This window comes from Geotrypetes seraphini, chromosome 1, assembly GCF_902459505.1.
Source record: "Geotrypetes seraphini chromosome 1, aGeoSer1.1, whole genome shotgun sequence".
Classification (NCBI taxonomy): Eukaryota; Metazoa; Chordata; class Amphibia; order Gymnophiona; family Dermophiidae; genus Geotrypetes; species Geotrypetes seraphini.
Window position 1 is genome coordinate 117618394 of NC_047084.1, and position 18660 is coordinate 117637053.

General features: G+C 43.5%; 2 protein-coding genes across 4 annotated transcripts in view; both read left to right on the plus strand.

The window, feature by feature from the left end:
• Positions 1-8144, plus strand: part of LOC117366667 (scavenger receptor cysteine-rich type 1 protein M130-like) — a 34278-nt gene extending 26134 nt beyond the window's left edge. The window contains exons 4-5 of the mRNA XM_033958321.1: positions 6499-6813; positions 7961-8144. Of these exons, the coding sequence (XP_033814212.1) occupies positions 6499-6813; positions 7961-8010 (365 nt within the window). The 3' untranslated portion in view covers positions 8011-8144. The remainder of the gene's footprint in view (positions 1-6498; positions 6814-7960) is intronic.
• An 8508-nt stretch (positions 8145-16652) lies between these two features.
• LOC117356816 (scavenger receptor cysteine-rich type 1 protein M130-like) overlaps positions 16653-18660 on the plus strand; it is a 91900-nt gene continuing 89892 nt past the window's right edge. For 2 of the 3 annotated variants that reach the window (XM_033936543.1, XM_033936561.1), the window contains exon 1: positions 16653-16677. The gene's annotated coding sequence lies outside the window, so the exon portion shown is untranslated. The remainder of the gene's footprint in view (positions 16678-18660) is intronic. The other variant, XM_033936553.1, reaches the window with a different exon arrangement.

Below are 18660 nucleotides of genomic sequence, written 5' to 3' on the forward strand. Positions count from 1 at the left end.
AAGCAGTTTTCCTAATCATTGTGCCACGTTCAGCTGAGGCTGCTCTGAGATCGCCACAGAGACCAGGGGCAGATTGAGGTCTGCAGGCTGTGTGCTACATTCTCTGCATGAGAAATTCTGTGTGGTGTCAACAACTGTAAGATACCATAGCACTGCTGGTAAATGCAGTGCCTGCATTATATTTCCTTTTCCTTCCGACTGCTGGTTCAATCCCTGATCTTAAGTTCCTTAGACTACTGCAATATTATATACTTGGGATCTCTCAAGAAAACCATCAAACGACTGAGAGTCATCCAAAATGCTGCAGTCCGTCTCATTTATGGCCTCAAGAAATCAGACCATGTAAGCCCATATTACAAAAAACTACACTGGCTGCCTATGGAAGCAAGGGTCATTTTTAAGTTTGCTTGCCTTTGTTTCCAAACCATGACAGGTTCATCCCCATCCTATCTGTCTCACCAGTTCGAATTCCCAGGCACAACTAGCACACACAGTACCTACTTGTTCACTTTTCCATCCCTAAAGGGCTGCACCTACAAGAGATATCTCGATAGAACATTATCATTCCAAGCAGGCAAATGGAGCAAATGTTTAACCAACTTCATCTCAAATGTACTTTCGTACCAAACGTTTAGGAAATCAATAAAAACTTATTTCTTTGATAAATTTCTCTGACCCCACTTCAGCCTGATGTACCTCAACCTGATGTACTTCCAAAACACTTCCAGATAAACCTGACTAAACTTAACATGTCAATGTAATTTCATAAGTTCTCTGTAATGTCGCTGTCTGTATACAGTCTCTTCCCTTGTAAACCGCTTAGAACTGTTTGTGGTATGGCGGTATATAAAAATAAAGTTATTATTATTATTAATAATCACTTTATTCTTTTCTACCTCCATAACCAAAAGTTCTAGGCAGTTTACACTAAAAAGAGCTGGACAATCAGCGAGATACAATAAATAGTACAGTAAAAAATACAAATATTTGTAAAATAGAATTTTAATAATAAAACTCATTAAGTAGTAAACTCATCGAACAAAGTGGTCTTAATTAATTTCTGAAAACAGTATCGCTAACTGAATACATTTACCTAGCCAAGATTGTTGCCAGGGTCCTATCTAAGAAGGTCATATATCTACACCCATTAATTTTTGGATAAGCAAATAAGTAGAAGTTTCTCGTTTCTCTTGATGGTCTATACAACACAAAATGAGGAAAAAGGTAAACTGGAGACAATCCTGATATCAACTTAAAGCAGATACAAGAAAATTTGAATAATACTCTTGCCTCCGAAGGAAACGATAATATGGACTTTTAAGCCAAAAATCAATCGAACAGCTGTATTCTGAATTATCCTTAATTTCCTTAGAATTTTTTGGGGTGATGTTACAATAGTCTAAAATAGATAAAACTGGTGCCTGCACCAATAGTCTGAACGATAAAGGGTCAAAATATTTTGGGGGGTTCTTAATTTCCACAACATAAAAAAGCATTTTTGCCCTGATGCAGCTTCGTAAAAGGAGCCCTAAGTTCATGAGTTCCACTAGTGTTAAATGTCGGTCTAGTGTGACTCCCAGAATTTTGATAGATTTAATAATCGGGTAGTCATGACCATTAAGATGTAACTAAAGCCTTCAGTAAACCTTTTTCCCTTGCTGAGTGTGTGAGGGTGTGCTAATAAGAAGAGCTGGCAGAGTCTGCCTTGATCACCCTTAGGTTAAACCCGCTCAGCAACAATCCCATGCTGGAAATTACAACCAAGAACATATTGGTTTCATACAGCATTTATTTTGGATTATTGCTCTGCTTTTTATTTTCACTTTGGACTATCCCAGTGAAGATAACTGGGTCAGTTTGGTCAAATTTTGTTCTTCAAAGACTGTGACCAGTGTATTGAAGTTGAACTATTTTCTTTGCAATATTCATGAGAGTTATCTGTGCTGTGTGCCAGGAACATGACACAATGTTGAAACCTAATTTGGCCGGTGGCCTTAATAAACCTCTATTTTGTTCAGACATTCTGATTTGTGGCTTGATCATTCAGTGGAGAAGTTCATTCTTACCAGTATATGCACTACTAGGCAATCGCCTACTTCCGTGCCAAGTCCTGAAGGGTTCCTCTAGCTACAGAGGACAAGCTGGGGTGGTGTTTATCACAGCCAAAGTGCCCTAACGAAGGGAGTTAGGTGCCTAGGGATGACAATACATATGTCCACATACCACCAATCTATTTAGTAGCTTTTCTCCGGACCGACTCCATCCTTTTTATATCTTTTTGAAGGTGTGGCCTCCAGAATTGTACACAATATTCTAAATGAGGTCTCACCAGAGTCTTATAATAATATTAACAGTTTATATACTGCAATACCATGAAGTTCTATGCGGTTTACAAAAGATTACAAGAGGTACAAAATGAGAGAACTTAAGAGAGAAGAGAGTGAGAATAGGTCAAGAAAACCGTTGTTGAGAGTGGAGTGTGGGTCAGTTGTCTAGGTACTTCAGGAATAGGTATGTTTTTAGGCGCTTCCTGAATTCCTCGTAATTGGAGGGCGAGAGCAATTGTTTTAGGTCTTTGCCCCATAATGCTGCTTGATGTGAGAGAAGGTGTTCGTGGTGATTTTTTAGTTTGCAACCTCTGACTGGGGGGGAAACGAAGTTCAGATGTGAGCTTCTCTTGTGTTTGTTGGTGGAGAAGGTGAAAAGGTCTGTTATGTATTTTGGGGCTAGACTATAGAGTACTTTGAAGCAGAGGCAGGCGAACTTAAACTTTACGCGTGCTTCTGTCGGTAGCCAGTGCAACTGCCGGTAGTAAGGTGTCACGTGATCAAACTTCTTTAACCCGAAGATAAGTCTGACCGCTGCATTTTGCACTAGTTGCAGACGTCGCATGTTCTTTTGGGAAATTGCTAAATAGGCGATGTTGCAGTAGTCAAGTTGACTTAGTACGAGGGATTGTACTAGGATTCTGAATGCTGACGTATCAAAATATGACTTAACGGATCTCAGTTTCCAGAGAGTGAAAAAACCTTTTCTGATTAAGGAGTCCACCTGGTCATTCATGGTTAGGCATTGATCCAGAGTTACACCCAGTATCTTCATGGTGGACTGAATAGGGTAACTAAGATCGTTGATGCATAGTGGGGTTTTGGTGTCAAGCGGGTGAGGGGAAGCTATAAAGAATTTCGTTTTTTCTGAATTAAGTTTGAGCTTGAAGTCTGTCATCCATTGTTCCATCACATTTATTGCTTCTGTTGTCTTGGGAATGGTTTCCGAGATAGAGTTAGCAAATGGGATGATGAGCGTAAAGTCATCTGCGTAACTGAATAGTTTTATCCCTAGTTGGGTTAATTGCATGCCCAGTGAGGACATGTAGACATTGAAAAGCAATGGGGATAGCGGTGACCCTTGTGGCACACCGGAAGAATTGCTCCAGGTATCGGAGAGATCGTAGTTGAAACGTACCTGATAGGTGCGAGATGTAAGGAAGCCACGAAACCAGTTCAACACCTCATCCCTGATGCCCAGGCATTGAAGCAATTTTTCATGGTCTACCAGATCGAAAGCAGAGCTCATATAGAATTACATGATCAGGGCATTGAGGCCCTTGCTAAACAATAGGCGCAGATTGTCTAAGATAGCCGTGATTACTATCTCCTTACTGAATAAAGGTCTAAAACCGGATTGAGTTTCATGGAGGAGAGAGAACTGGTTGAGATATTCCATCAGTTGGGTGTGAACCAATCCCTCCATGATTTTTACAATAAATGGGATGGATGCTATAGGTCTGTAGTTGGTTACTAGCGCTGATGGTTCCTTTCTATACAGGGGCATCAATACCTCCTTTTTCCTACCGGCCATACCTCTCCTTATGCAACCTAGCATCCTAACTTTTTGCCATTGCCTTTTCTACCTGTTTGGCCACCTTAAGATCATCACATACAATCACACGCAAGTCAAAATCCTCTTTTGTGCACAAAACTTCTTCACCCCTATTTCCTCAGGTTTTTGCAACCTAAATGTATGGCCCTGTAATAATAATAATAATAATTTTATTCTTATATACCGCCAAAGCCATGGTAGTTCGAGGCGGTTTACAACAAAGAAGAGCTGGATAATCAGCGAATATAGGTACAATGTAAGATCATCAAAATACAGGAGAGCATGATACAGAGGTGAGGCATGAGAGAACTTGGGAACAATTCGGTTGGATATGGAGAGGTAGGGTTTAAGAGGACTTGGTTACAAATTGGTTGAACAAGTTTGTTTTTATAAGTTTTCTGAAACTTAGGTAGGAAGAGGAGTGCGTAATAATGCTACCCAACCAATCGTTCCATTGACCTACTTGGAAGGCAAGTGTTCTGTACATCTTAGCTGCCAAATTTCAGACCATTCTTCAAGCTTCAAGTGGTCTTTCCTGATGTTTTCCACACCATCAGGAGTGTCTACTCTATTGCAGATTGTACCGTCATCCTCAAAGAGCTTTATCTCATTGAAAGATCATATTTCTGATGCCGCCCTGTAGAGTGGTGGAAAGAGAGAGGTGGTTGCTGAAAATTTGCAGACGTGTGCATTTGAGAAGTCGGGATGAGGTTATTACTCCAAATATATTGTGGTTCAGAAATAAAGGGGTTCCTTTTGTTTCATATTGGATCTCAGAGTCATAAATGTTTCTCTTCATGTCTCTCCTTTGTGCACGGAGACTCTGCACGCTATCGTAGTAGTAGTCAGGCTGCGAGAATTTCCTTGGACTTGTTGAAAGCATAGTTTCACGTCTCTGTTCAAGAGCCTCAAAATAAGTTCCTTCCGTTTTGTGTTTTCATTCAATACTTTCAGGTCAGAGCACTTCCTTTCAGATTAGCAGCAACTACTACTAATGATAATTATTTCTATAGTTGCTACTAGAGGTACAGGACACTGATACATTATGGCCCAGCACCTTAAGTTAGGCACCGGTTGGCATCCTACCAGCCCATACCTTAAGTGCAAAAAAATTAATAGTGTATAAGGGGAAAATGTAGGTTGTCACAAGCCAGGCACCAGTACCAGCCTTGGGCCAGGTAAAAAACATCAAGAACACACTTGTAAAGCTAACCAGAGCTGACTGACACTCATACTTCAGATTTAAACCCATATTTTGAGCCTGAGAGCAGTGATGGTTTTCGGAGACTGCCAGGGAACATATCTGGGCAGACACAGAGAAAACAGGGTTTGGCTCCTTTAAGTACTTCTCTGCTAAAGTTGCTGACTAAGCAGGTAAAGAGCACTGCAGACCAGAGCTCTATCCCTCCCCCGGGCACAGCTGGGTGGGACAAGCAAACACACAGGCAACTTGAAACCAGTAGGAGGGGAGACAGGCAAAGGAAGCAGACACCCTCCAGGGATTCAAGACAAAGTTAGAAAAGTTCCTGCTGAACCAGAACGTCCAACATGAACTCTCAGGCCTTGAGCATGCGCACATGCTCAAGGCCCAGCACCGGAGGCAGATTTTCGGGCACTGGCACAGCACAGCACAGCACAGGACATGCTGGTGCAGGTGCGGAGGCTACATCAAAGTAAGAAGAGGGTTCAGGTGGGTTGGGGGGACCTCAGGTTGCCGCGGGGGGGGGGGGGTGCCCGATGGTGGGGGGGGGGTGCCCGATGGCGGCGGGGGGGATGCCCAATGGCAGTGAGGGGGGTGCCGGATCGCGGGGGGGGCCTTCGGGGGGAGCAATGCCGATTCTCGTGGGGGGGGGGGGGGGAGCAGCGCTGCTGGCCTCGGGGGGGGGGAGGGTGGGAACCTATCAAAGCGAGTTTACATTATTTCCTATGGAGAAACTCGCTTTGATAAATGAGCATTTTGGATTACGAGCATGCTCCTGGAACGGATTATGCTCGTAATCCAAGGTACCACTGTTTTTTCTTTTTTCCCTTGTGTGCTTGGGCAGTGCACAAAGTGGCTGCCAAGGGGAAAAGTTAAGGACAAAGACTGAGCCTGAACAGGTTGGAAGCTGGCTATTAGACTATTTTGAAAGTTTGTTTTGGCAGTTATTTTTTTCTGTTTGATGGAGATTAGAGGGCATTGGGGAGAATTCACCAGTCATTTTTGGAGAGGTCATGTGGGCATCATTTTGCCAAGTGCTAGATAAAAGGTGAATTTGCTGATTCTCCCTCCTGCAGCTCTGTAACTGAAGGTCAGTTGCATTGTACTCTTGGTGCAGCTGAGAAAAATGCCATGAAGGAATAAGTTTGGGAAACTTGAAGTCCTACAGTTTTGTGCTTATATTGGAACTGTTCTTAGTTTTTCTTCTGTAAAGAAGCGTGTGAGGCCTCACTGCTACCAGAAGGAAACTTAAATGATATGGAGAGTGAAGCCTTGAAGCCCTGCTAGGCCACGGTTCTGGATGAGAAGCTATTCTGAACATTTTTGTTGAGAGTTTTGTTGGTTTTTTTTAGCATATTTTGTGACTTCTGAACAGGAGAATCTGTGATTTTTTTGCCTTGTCTTTTTTTTCTTAGGAGTTTCCGGTGTGAAGCTGGTAGACGGAGAGAGTTCCTGTGCTGGGAGAGTAGAGGTTAAGTACAATAATACCTGGGGCACCGTCTGTGACTATAGCTGGGGCATAGAGGATGCCACAGTGGTGTGTAGAGAGCTGGGATGTGGGTCTGCCGTGGAGGCAGTGCACGGTGCTCATTTCAAAGCTGGTTCTGGTCCAGTTTGGTTGAAGACTGTTTTCTGCAGCGGAAATGAAACTCAGATTTCTCAGTGTGGATCTGTGATGTCCGAACACTATCCATGTGACCACAGCCAGGATGCTGGAGTCATCTGCTCAGGTAAAGACATTTTCTGCCGAAGAAATAGTAATTAATTAGATGATTTATTTACTTTTTTTTAAAAGCAGCATAGAGCCAGAATAAGTCAAACGTAGTCAATTACAGCCGGAAAAATATTAAATTCTAAGACGCACCTGCCCTTCGATTACGAGGGGAAACATACACTCGATTTTAGGACACCCTCAATTCTAAGATGCACCTCCGTTTTGCAAAAGTGAAAAATATGATAAAGAAAATAAAATTGCCATATACAACGGAACAAGCTTGCTTTAGATCTGTTACTACCAGTAGCATAGTGAGGGTGTGGCATTGGGGTGGACCACCCCGGGTGCCATCTTGGTAGGGTGTTGGCACTTCTCCTCCTCTCTGCTCTCCCCACTCCGCTCACATCTTCATTTTCCCCTGTATCTTTGGCTTTTCACCAGAGCAAAGAGTAGCTCCAACCTGCTGCTTGCACTGGCCTAGGCTCTCCCTCTGATGTCATTTCCTGAACCCACAACCTCAGGATGCTGAAGCTATAGCTTTAACCACTGTGCCACACACTCCCCACTCTCCAAACAGGTTGAAAAGGTGACGGTGAAAGCTAGAAGGATGCTAGGGTGAATAGGGAGAGGTTTGGCAAATAGGAAAAAGGAAGTATTGATACCCCTATATAAGACTCTGGTGAGACCTCATTAAGAATATCGTGTACAAATCTGGAGGCGGGAGATATGATAGAGATGTTTACATACCTACCTGGCATAAATGCACATGAGTCGAGTCTCTTTCATTTGAAAGGAAGCTCTAGAATGAGAGGGCATAGAATGAAGTTAAGAGGTAACAGGCTCAGGAGTAATCTAAGGAAATACATTTTTACAGAAAGGGTGGTAGATGCATGCATGGAACAGTCTCCCAAAAGAGGTGGTGGAGAAAGAGACTGTGTCTGATTTCAAGAAAGCCTGGGATAGGCACCTGGGATCTTTAGAGAAAGAGGAAGAGTTAATGGTTACTGTGGATGGGCAGACTGGATGGGCCATTTGGCCTTTATCTGCCATCATGTTTCTATAGAAGCTTCCAATAAAGATACTTTATGTTGGATTGTATATGGATAAGTATATTAAAATATTTACATTACAAATAATTAACTAAACATTATTTTTGTTTTCAGGAGATGAACAAGGAAGAGAAAGTGAAGAGACCAGCAAAGACGACCATTAAGTGTAGAAGAAAAGATTTGTGTTATGAAAACAGATTGTATTAAGAATGATACATTTATCTTTAGGGACCATTTTTTATACTTCCAAATCAAATAACAGCTTGTATACTTCAATAAAATAAGGAAATCCAAATGATAATAATGTTTATTTGAAATCAAAAAAGGATTAAGATGTCAGTGAGAGCTGAATTCACTGCACTGTAATTGTTACTCATAATCTCATAAATTGGTTAAAACAGTTTGAAAAATATTCAAAAATGATAAAAGTTGCAAAACCTAAATTCCTTAAACAGGAAATACAAACATGTGAAAGATATCAACACAATTAGCAACTATTAATTCATGGAAAACTCTGCCAAAAATGTGTTCTCCACAAGATGACAAGTTGCAAACTCAATAAATCTGAGAGGAAAAAGCCTCAATGAGCTCAAATTGCTTAAGAACATAAGAACATAAGAACATAAGCAGTGCCTCTGCTGGGTCAGACCACAGGTCCATCCTGCCCAGCAGTCCGCTCCCGCGGTGGCCAAAAACAGGTCAAGGCCTGTCTGAATCATCAGAAGGGCTCCCCTGCCACCTTGGTTTCCCATTTAAGTTCTGCCCTCCTATCGAAGTCCTAGCCCTCCGGTCTTTCACATGCACGACCAGGTTGGTTTACTCAGTACCCCACGATCCCTCTATCCCTCAGGAATCCATCCAATCCCTGCTTGAATCCCTGTACCGTACTCTGCCTGATCACTTCCTCCGGTAGCGTATTCCAAGTGTCCACTACCCTTTGGGTGAAAAAGAACTTCCTTGCATTTGTTTTGAACCTGTCTCCCTTCAGTTTCTCAGAATGCCCCCTCGTATTTGCTGTCCCCTTCAGTCTGAAGAATCTGTCCCTATCCACCCTCTCTATGCCCCTCATGATCTTGAAGGTCTCTATCATATCTCCCCTGAGTCTCCTTTTCTCCAGAGAGAAGAGCCCCAGCCTATCCAGCCTCTCGGCGTACGAGCAGTGTTCCAGCCCTTTTACCATTTTTGTTGCTCTCCTTTGGACTCTCTCAAGTACCGCCATGTCCTTCTTGAGGTGCGGTGACCAATACTGGACGCAGTATTCCAGATGCGGACGTACCATCGCTCGATACAATGGCATGATAGACTTCCCGTGTTCTGGTTGTTATGCCCTTCTTTATGATGCCCAGCATCCTGTTGGCTTTTTTCGAGGCTGCTGCGCACTGTGCAGATGGCTTCAGTGATGCATCCACCAACACACCCAAGTCTCTCTCGAGTCTGCTGTCTCCCAACAATACCCCCCCCAATTTGTAGTTGAACAACGGGTTCTTTTTCCCTATATGCATGACCTTGCATTTGTCTACGTTGAAGCGCATTTGCCATTTGTTTGCCCAGTCTTCCAGCTTGTCCAGGTCCCTTTGTAGGTCCTCACACTCCTTCCTGGTCCTAACTCTGCCGCACATTTTGGTATCGTCTGCGAATTTTATAACCTCACACTTTGCCTCCTTTTCCAGGTCATTGATGAATATGTTAAAGAGTAAAGGCCCCAGCACCGATCCTTGTGGCACACCGCTCGTGACTCCCTGCCAGTCAGAATATTGGCCCTTTACTCCAACCCTCTGCAGTCTACCCGACAGCCAGTGCTTGATCCATCTGTGCACATCCCCTCCCACCCCGTGGCTCCACAGCTTCTTAAGTAGCCTTTCATGTGGCACCTTGTCGAAAGCCTTTTGAAAGTCGAGGTAAATGATGTCTATGGGCTCCCCATTGTCCATCCGGTTGCTTATTCCCTCAAAGAAGTACAGAAGGTTCGTTAGGCACGACCTTCCCTTACAGAATCCGTGCTGGCTTGTTCTCAGTAGGCCATTCCTCTCGATGTGCTCACAAATGCCGTCCTTGATCATAGCTTCCACCATCTTCCCTATTATTGAAGTCAGGCTCACCGGCCTGTAGTTCCCGGGGTCACCCCTCGATCCCTTCTTGAAGATCGGTGTGACATTTGCCAATTTCCAGTCCTCTGGCACCTCACCAGTTTTCAAGGATAGGTTGCAAACATGTTGGATTGTGCCCGCTATTTCCTGTCTTAGTTCTTTCAGCACCCTTGGGTGGATCCCGTCCGGGCCCGGTGATTTGCCGCATTTTAACCTGTCTATCTGTTTGAGGACATCCTCCCTACTTACCTCTATGTGCTCTAATTTTTCAGCCTGTTCCCCACTCATGAGCTCCTCTGAGTCCGGTATATTAGATGTGTCTTCGCTCGTGAAAACCGACGAGAAGAACGTGTTCAACCTCTCAGCTACCTCTTTATCCTCCTTAATCACTCCCTTCCTGTCCCCATCGTCCAACGGCCCTACCTCCTCTCTCGCTGGTCGCTTCCCTTTAACGTAACTGAAGAATGCCTTGAAGTTTTTCGCCTCCTTGGCCAGCCCCTCTTCGTATTTCCCTTTTGCTTTTCTAACCTCCCGGTGGCATTCCTTTTGGCATTTCCTGTGCGCCTGGCGATTTTCCTCTGTTGGGTCCTCTTTCCATCTCCGGAAAGATACTTTTTTGTCCTTTATCGCCCTCTTTACTTCTATTGACATCCAAACCGGGTCCTTTGATCGCTTGTTCTTGCAGCCTTTCCTGAAATTGGGGACGTACATTCTCTGTGCTTCCTGCAGGGTGTCCCTAAATAGGGTCCAGGCGCTTCCCACAGTCTCCATCCTCAAGATGTTTCTGAGCTTCCTCCCCACCATTTCCCTCATAGCAGCGTAGTTCCCTTTCTTGAAGTTCAACGCAGTTGTTGCGGTCCTCCTAACTATGGGTGTCCCTCTTTCTAATGTGAATCTGATCGTGTTATGATCACTGTTGCCTAGTGGTCCTCCCACTTCTACCCCTCTTGCAGGCCCCCCTAATCCGTTTAGGATGAGGTCAAGAGTAGCACCCCCTCGCGTCGGTTCTTTGACTAGTTGCTCCATGAAGCAGTCCTTCACAGCTTCTACAAATCCTGTCTCCCTAGGGTAGTTGAAGTCCCCCATCACTGTTACACTTCCAGTCCTGCACTCCTGTCTCAATTCCGCTTCCAAGTCGTGTCCGACTCCCTTTGGTGTACCAGGTGGTCGATAGTACAGCCCCAGTTTAATGCTCGCACCCTTGTTTCCCGGTAATTTGACCCACAGCGATTCCAGCCCCTCTGCCTTCGTTGCCATATCCATTCCGACCGAGTGGATAGATTCCTTTATATATAGTGATATGCCTCCCCCCTTTTTGTGGGTCCTGTCCCTCCTATAGAGCTTGTACCCTGGCAGCGCTATATCCCATTGATTTTCCTCTGTCCACCAGGTTTCTACAATTCCAATTATATCCAGGTCCTCCCCCTTGGTGACTACTTCTAGTTCACCCATCTTGGCCGTGAGGCTTCTTGCATTTGTGTATAAGCACCGCAGGTCCCGTCGTTTTTCTTCCACTTCTGCATTTACCTGGTCCACTTGCCCTTGGATTTCTGGCAGTTTTCCCGCTCTTTGTGTTTCTGTTTTACCCTCAGCCTTTACCCTCTTAGCTTTCAAAGTCACTGGTTCAGTTATTATCATTGGCATAAAAAAATCTCTACATACCCCTTTATCATTTTTAAGCAATCAGTTTTGGCCAGGTACTAGTGACCTGGATTGGCCACCATGAGAACGGGCTACTGGGCTTGATGGACCATTGGTCTGACCCAGGAAGGCGATTCTTATGTTACTCAAATACTGTATAAACCATGATTTTGGGGCCAATAATTAGGGGTCTTGGATTATATTTGAGTCTATGCTTGATTGCTTGAGTAACCAGTTAAAAAATATCAAAATTTAAACCTACCTGGGGATCTGGCTGTGGGGGCTGGAGTTATGGGTTAGGGGCAGGCTCGACATGTGTAGCAGACAGCCGATTCCTCTTAGCGGCTGCCATAGTGGTCATCCATGCGGTTTGATGGCCGTCAGGAAGAGTGAGGAATCAGCGGTGCATATTAATTGACATCCATCCCAGTCCCACTAAACCATCTGGCAATAATGAAGACAGACGCCCCCCTCTGAAGTAACTTCCTGTTTTTGAGGGGCAGGATTAAGACCGGCAGAGCCTATAGCAACATAGGCAAGAGTGGAGGCATCGCGGCTTCTGTGTTCATTATTACCTTCCAGTTTACGAGGGGATGCTAAATAGTTCTCAGCCTAACCAAGAAGAGAATGACATGGATATGGTTCAATCTATAACCTGAAACAACGTCAAAATAGAGAATCTCATTTGTACTACAGTGGCAAAATAACACTGTATTTAGGAAGTTGGTTGGCTGGATTGAGAACTTTTCAGCACCACCTCGTAGCGGGAACGGAGCCAAAGGCAGGGCTGATGACAGCTGAGTGCTGGAAGAGACAAAGGGTAAAAGGGAGAGATCTTGGATGGAAGTGGAAAGAGAGAGAATTGAGGTGTTGGATGAAAGAGGGGGGAGGATATGCTGGATGGAGGGGGCAAGAGAGGAGATACTGGTTAGAAGAATGAAACAGAGGGGGGAAGAGAGAAAGAGAAGATGCTGGAAGGGGGTGAGGGGAGAGTAAGCAAAAAATAAAACCTGGATAATAATAGGATAAGGGAGGTGGAAAGTTGTAAGTAGAAGCAGGTTGCAGAAAAAGAAATGATTGAAAACTGAAAGGAAAAGGTTAAAGTCAGAAATGGATGTAGCAGAGGAAGTGAAGAAAAGGCAGACAGACTGAAGACTCTGGAAAGAAAATGATGAAAAGACAGAGGAAAGCAGAAACTGGGATAAGCTTGAATAAAATGGCCAGCCAACAAAGGTAGACAAAAAGAATTTTACTTTTAATTTCATGGATAGAAAATGCAGTTTTACAATAAATTTACACTGCTTTCTTTTTATTTTCCGAAGTATAGAGTGCTGTTTCTTCTATGTCTCTTTCTTTGGTGTTGCACTACTTAATTTGTGTCTACATTTATTGAAGTTTGTGGTTGTTTGTACTTGTGTTTTTCTATGTAGGAGCCTTGTGAATATGCTAGCTTTGGGTAGGGTTACTGACGTAAAATCTGGACCCCCTAGATCCTCCCCCTGGCCCACCCAGTTTCACCCATCCGTGCCCCATTACATCCCAGCTCCGCCCTCAGCTCCACCCTCAACCCTGCCCCCCACTGCCTGTTCGTCAGGCAGAAAGGCATCCCCCTCCCGCCGTGATTTCTTTTCAAAACCCGGACAAATTGCTGGATTTTGAAAAGCCGTCTGGCCGTCTGGTAATCCTAGCTTTGAGATATATACGTCACAGATCTTTTTATTATGTTTACAGGAGTTTTTCTAAGATTAGCGCTTGTTATAATAATAATAATAATAATAATTTTATTTTTTATATACCGCCATACCCAGCGAGTTCTAGGCGGTTTACATCAATTCAAAAGGATCTACGTTATCTAGCAGATTTACAAACAAATAAAATAAAACAGTTCAGTAACAAGTAAAAACTGAAATTGACCGAGGATGGGGGAGGTTGTTGAAGACGTGGAAGAGAGGAGCTGAAAAAAGGGGGGGTGAATGCTGGGGGGGAGAGGAAAATGTGAGCGGGTAGGGCCGTTAGAGGTCTTGTTTGCTGAAAAGGTAAGTTTTGAGAGATTTTCTGAAGTCGAAGTAGGAGGGGGCTTCGAGGATCATTTGGGCCAGCCATGTGTTGAGCTTGGCTGCTTGGTAGGCGAAGGTTTTGTCTATGAATCTTTTATAGTGGCAGAGTTTTAGCGAGGGGAAGGCGAATAGTTGGGTTCTACGGGATTTCTTGTTTATGTGATAGAGGTTAAAGTGGGGGTTGATGTAGCTTGGAGTAGCACCATTAACCGATTTGTAGCAGAAGCATGCAAACTTGAAAAGGACTCTTGAATCGAATGGCAGCCAGTGTAGTTGGTGGTAGAAGGGGGTGACATGTTCCCATTTCTTTAGGCCGAAGATGAGACGGACGGCGGTGTTTTGGATTAATTTTAATCTCCTGGTGGTTTTCTTCGTGGCGTTTAGGTAAATGATGTTGCAGTAGTCAAGAGTGCTGAGGATGGAAGATTGAACCAGTAGACGGAAAGCGGAGTCGTCAAAGTATTTTTTTATTGTGCGTAATTTCCATAGTACGGAGAAGCTTTTCTTGACCATGTGTTCAGTGTGGTTTTCTAAGGATAAATTTTTGTCCAGAGTGACTCCCAGAATTTTTAGGGTGGGTTCAATAGGGAAAGTAATTCCTTTCAATTGAATAGAGTTGTTTTTGATTTTGTCATTGGGGGTGGCTAGGAAGAATTTTGTTTTGTCGGGATTGAGTTTCAGTCTGAACGAGAGCATCCAAAGTTCGATCTGGTTAAGAATATTTGTGATGTGGTTAAGTAGTTCTTTTGAGAAATTGGTTAGTGGGATGGCAATTGTGATATCATCTGCATATATAAAGAATTTGAGGTTGAGGTTGTGTAGGAGGTTACCTAGGGAGGCTAGGTAGATATTAAACAGGGTGGGTGACAGGGGGGAGCCCTGAGGAACCCCACAGGTGTTGTCCCAGCTGTATGAGAAGGCATTGTTTTTGCAGACCTTGTATGATCTATTTCTTAGGAATCCCTGGAACCAGTTGAGGACCTGATCAGAAATGCCGATGTGTGCCAGGCATTCTAGGAGAATGGTGTGATCTACCAGGTCAAAGGCACTACTGAGGTCCAGTTGTATTATCAGGGCACTTGTGCCCTGGCTGAAGAGCGTGTGGAGGTGGTCAAGAAGGGAGGCTATGATGGTTTCGGTGCTGTGATCTGCGCGGAAACCTGATTGACTGTCACTTAGTATGTTGAATTTTTCAAGATATGCTGCAAGTTCCGCCTTTACCAACCCTTCTGCTATTTTGGTGAATAAGGGAATGCTTGCGATCGGTCTGTAGTTGGATGGGGAATCCGGTGGTTCTTTCGCATTTTTTATGATTGGGGTGATCATGATATGACCTTGCTCAGACGGGAAGTTTCCTGTGGATAGAAGGGAGGTGACCCATGTCATCATGGTAGCTTTAAAGTGGAGCGGGGCAGCTTTCATAATGTTCGGAGGGCATGTGTCCAATTTGCAGAAGGTGTGTGAGTATTTGTTGTAATGGGTATTAAAGGTGTGCCAGTCGATTGTTTTAAATTGTTTCCAGCTAAGGTCTGTTCTGGTTCCTGGGTCAGGGTTAGATAAATCCGGGAGCGGGAGAATAGGGAACTGCTCGAGGGGGTTATCTACTATAGGATCCATAGGAATAAAATTGTTCCTGTGGCAGATAGCACATGTTAATCTTTAGTAAAAGACCCTCTTAGTGACTTGGGAGATAGCTGATGGGGAGGGAGGGTGAGCAGTCCTTTCATCTCCCTTGGGATTAACCCTTTCTCTGCTTGCTCACCGGTGCTTCAGCTAGCCAGGCCTTAGTGCATGTTTCAAAAAATTAAAAAAATAAAAATTGAGACTGCTCATACTGTTTTGGGTTTTTTTTTAAAAAATTCTTTATTCATTTTTAATCTTTATCCCCCCCTTTCCTTTAACATTTAATCAAAAATATACAATGTAAATATTCTTTTTCTTTCGATTAAACCCACAGTAAACTATAAACCACCCCCCATTTGTTCATACTGTTTGTTAAGCTCCATGCACTTACAACGTCCATCTTTTTTTCTTTTTTCGATAATCACCTACTTAGGCGGGTTGGCCAGAATGTCCAACCTCAGGATTTCTGACATTTTTTGGGCATTTTCAATCATAAAAATGTCCAAGTTCAAAGCATCGAAACCCAAGCCATTTGGATGCGGGAGAGGCCAGCATTGCAATGGCAGAGCAGTGGGGCACCTTAGAGGGCACTGCTGTGAACTTCACATAAAGGGTGTCACCATAACCTCCTTCTAATGTATGGTGAGCCCTCCAAAACCCACTATACCCTCCTGCTTACCACACTAATAGCCTTATAGCTCCAGGTGGCACCTTTATGGCAATACAGTAGAGTTTTCGTAGGCTTATGGACCTGGCTCCTTCTCTTTATGGTTCCCTAGCCCAATCACCAGGCTACTTAAGACACCTGTGTGCTCTACCAGGTGCTGCTGTTCTAGAGACAGGTATATACTGTTTCATTCTGATCTTTGGGGGGTGGGAAGGGTTAGTAGCCACTGGAGGAGTGCGGGGGGGTCGTTCCTTAATCCCTCCAGTGGTCATCTGCTCAGTTTGGGTACCTTTTTGGCACTTAGATACTTTTTAAAAACAGCTCCAAGCATCTAAGTTCTGTCAAGAACGTCTAGGGAAAGGTTTGTTTATCCATACCATACCATACCATGTAGTTTCTTATATCTCACAATTTTCTACAAGGAATCATTCAGCTTCCAATAAGATTGGGATCAGTTGTTACGTTGGCAATTAGATTCTAGAGAGCAAATTGGGTAGAGATCAGTCATTCTGAGGAATAGCCTTACTGGGTTCTCTAATAGCTCCATCTCAAGTCCATCCTCCCCTTGAAGAGTTACAATCTGAGATGTACATCTTGCACAATAAGAAACTGGAGTTTTGAGCAGCTGTGAGCAATCAGTTGGCTGAATACTTTGCAGCCAGCCCCCAAAGGTCAGCGTTCAACTTAAGAGACAGCATCACTGGACCCATCCTCTGAATCCATCCAGCCGCAGTTACCAGAGGACCTTCATTAAAGGTAAGACAGATCCCCATTTTACTGGTGTTTGAAAACTCTGATCTAAGAGCACAAAATGTGTGACACAGACTTGTTATTGCTTTGGTCTTTGAGGTCTCACCATGAGATTATTCAGATTTTAAGGGGAAAGTTGTTACCATAGTTTTTTTTCATATGATAAATGTTTTTTGGGGGTGTTTTTGTGTTTTGTTTTTTGCTGCTTGGAGCAGATGATTAGCAGAATAGATGACAGAGTTATTTATTTGTCTGTAGCATCCATTAATAAATTAATATCACTTATCAATATTACAAAAGAAACCAACGAGATGAAAAGTAAATGAAATTCTGTGCCAAACAGTGAATTTTCCGCTAATCCTAGTAAATCTCTGGTGCCGGACGGCTTCTGCAGCTTCTCCGATTTTCTAAAAACTTGCATCGGGTAATAACAGGATCGGCTATAAAGCAGTGGTCTCAAACTCAAACACTTTGCAGGGCCACATTTTGGATTTCTCGGTACTTGAAGGGCCTCAGAAAAAAAATAGTTAACGTCTTATTAAAGAAATGACAATTTTGCATGAGGTAAAGACTCTTTCTAGTTTCTAAATCTTTCCTTTTGGCTAAGTCTTAATAATAATATTGTCATTTATAGCTAAAGAGAGATATGATCAAGAAACTGTTTTATTTTACTTTTGTGTTTACGATAAACATACAGAGGGCTTCAAAATAGGACCTGGCGGGCCGCGAGTTTGAGACCACGGCTCTAAAGTTATCTCACATTTGCTTGAGATTAAATAAGACAAAACATTGTGGTTGGGCATGTTGAAGAAACTGAAAACGGTGTGTGTAGAGCAGTGGTTCCCAACCCTGTCCTGGAGGAACACCAGGCCAATTGGGTTTTCAGGCTAGCCCTAATGAATATGCATGAAGCAAATTTGCATGCCTATCACTTCCATCATATGCAAATCTCTCTCATGCATATTCATTAGGGCTAGCCTGAAAACCCGATTGGCCTGGTGTTCCTCCAGGACAGGGTTGGGAATCACTGGTGTAGAGGTATTTAATGATTCACTTGCCCGAGGGCTTCTTAGACTCACCCAGGGACTTTGATCACCGAGTCCCCAACGAGTCTAGTTTAAAGCCCTCTTCAGTAGGTGAGCCACTTCTTCCCTTCTGTTGGAGGAAAGATAAATATGAAATAAAATAAAATACTGCTGTTTTGCTGCAGGCCCTGCTTATGGGAGTTTCCCCTATAACTAAAACATGCCCTGCTAAGCTCTGAAGATATACAGAAGAGCTTCTGAAAAAAAAAAATGGAACAAGCTGGGCTAATTTTAATTATATGTCTAGTTCTACTAATGTAATAATGATTTCAGAGGAAGAGAAATGAATTTGAATATTTCCTTGACAGGAGCATGTTTAGAGGAGTCTGGGCAGAGAGAGGCTGGAACCGCAATAGAAGAAAAAGCACATTTTATGAAATAAAGGTCTACCTAAGTACTTTATGCATATTGACCTCTCAAGCAGGTGTATGAATTTGCCGGACATTTTTTCCATTATAGGATGTCAAAGTGGTTCATGAGGGGCCGCTGAAAAGTTAGCCCAACCAACCAAGCTGGGGCAATCTCATCGAAGGTGACCTTTTCAATAGCCCCTTGTATAAAAAACTAGGGGGCACTAGATGAAGTTACAGGGAAATACTTTTAAAACCAATAGGAGGAATTAATTTTTTTCCATACAGAGAATAGTTAAGCTCTGGAACGCATTGCCAGAGGTTGTGGTAAGAGCAGTTAATGTAGCTGGTTTTTAAAAAAAAAAGATTTGGACAAGTTCCTGGAGGAAAAGTTCACAGTCTGTTATTGAGAAAGACATGGGGGAAGCCACTGCTTGCCTTGGATCGATAGCATGGAATGTTGCTCCTCCTTGGGTTTGGGCCAGATATTAGGGACCTGAATTAGCCACTGTAAGAACAGGCTACTGGACTTGATGGACCGTTGGTCTGAACCA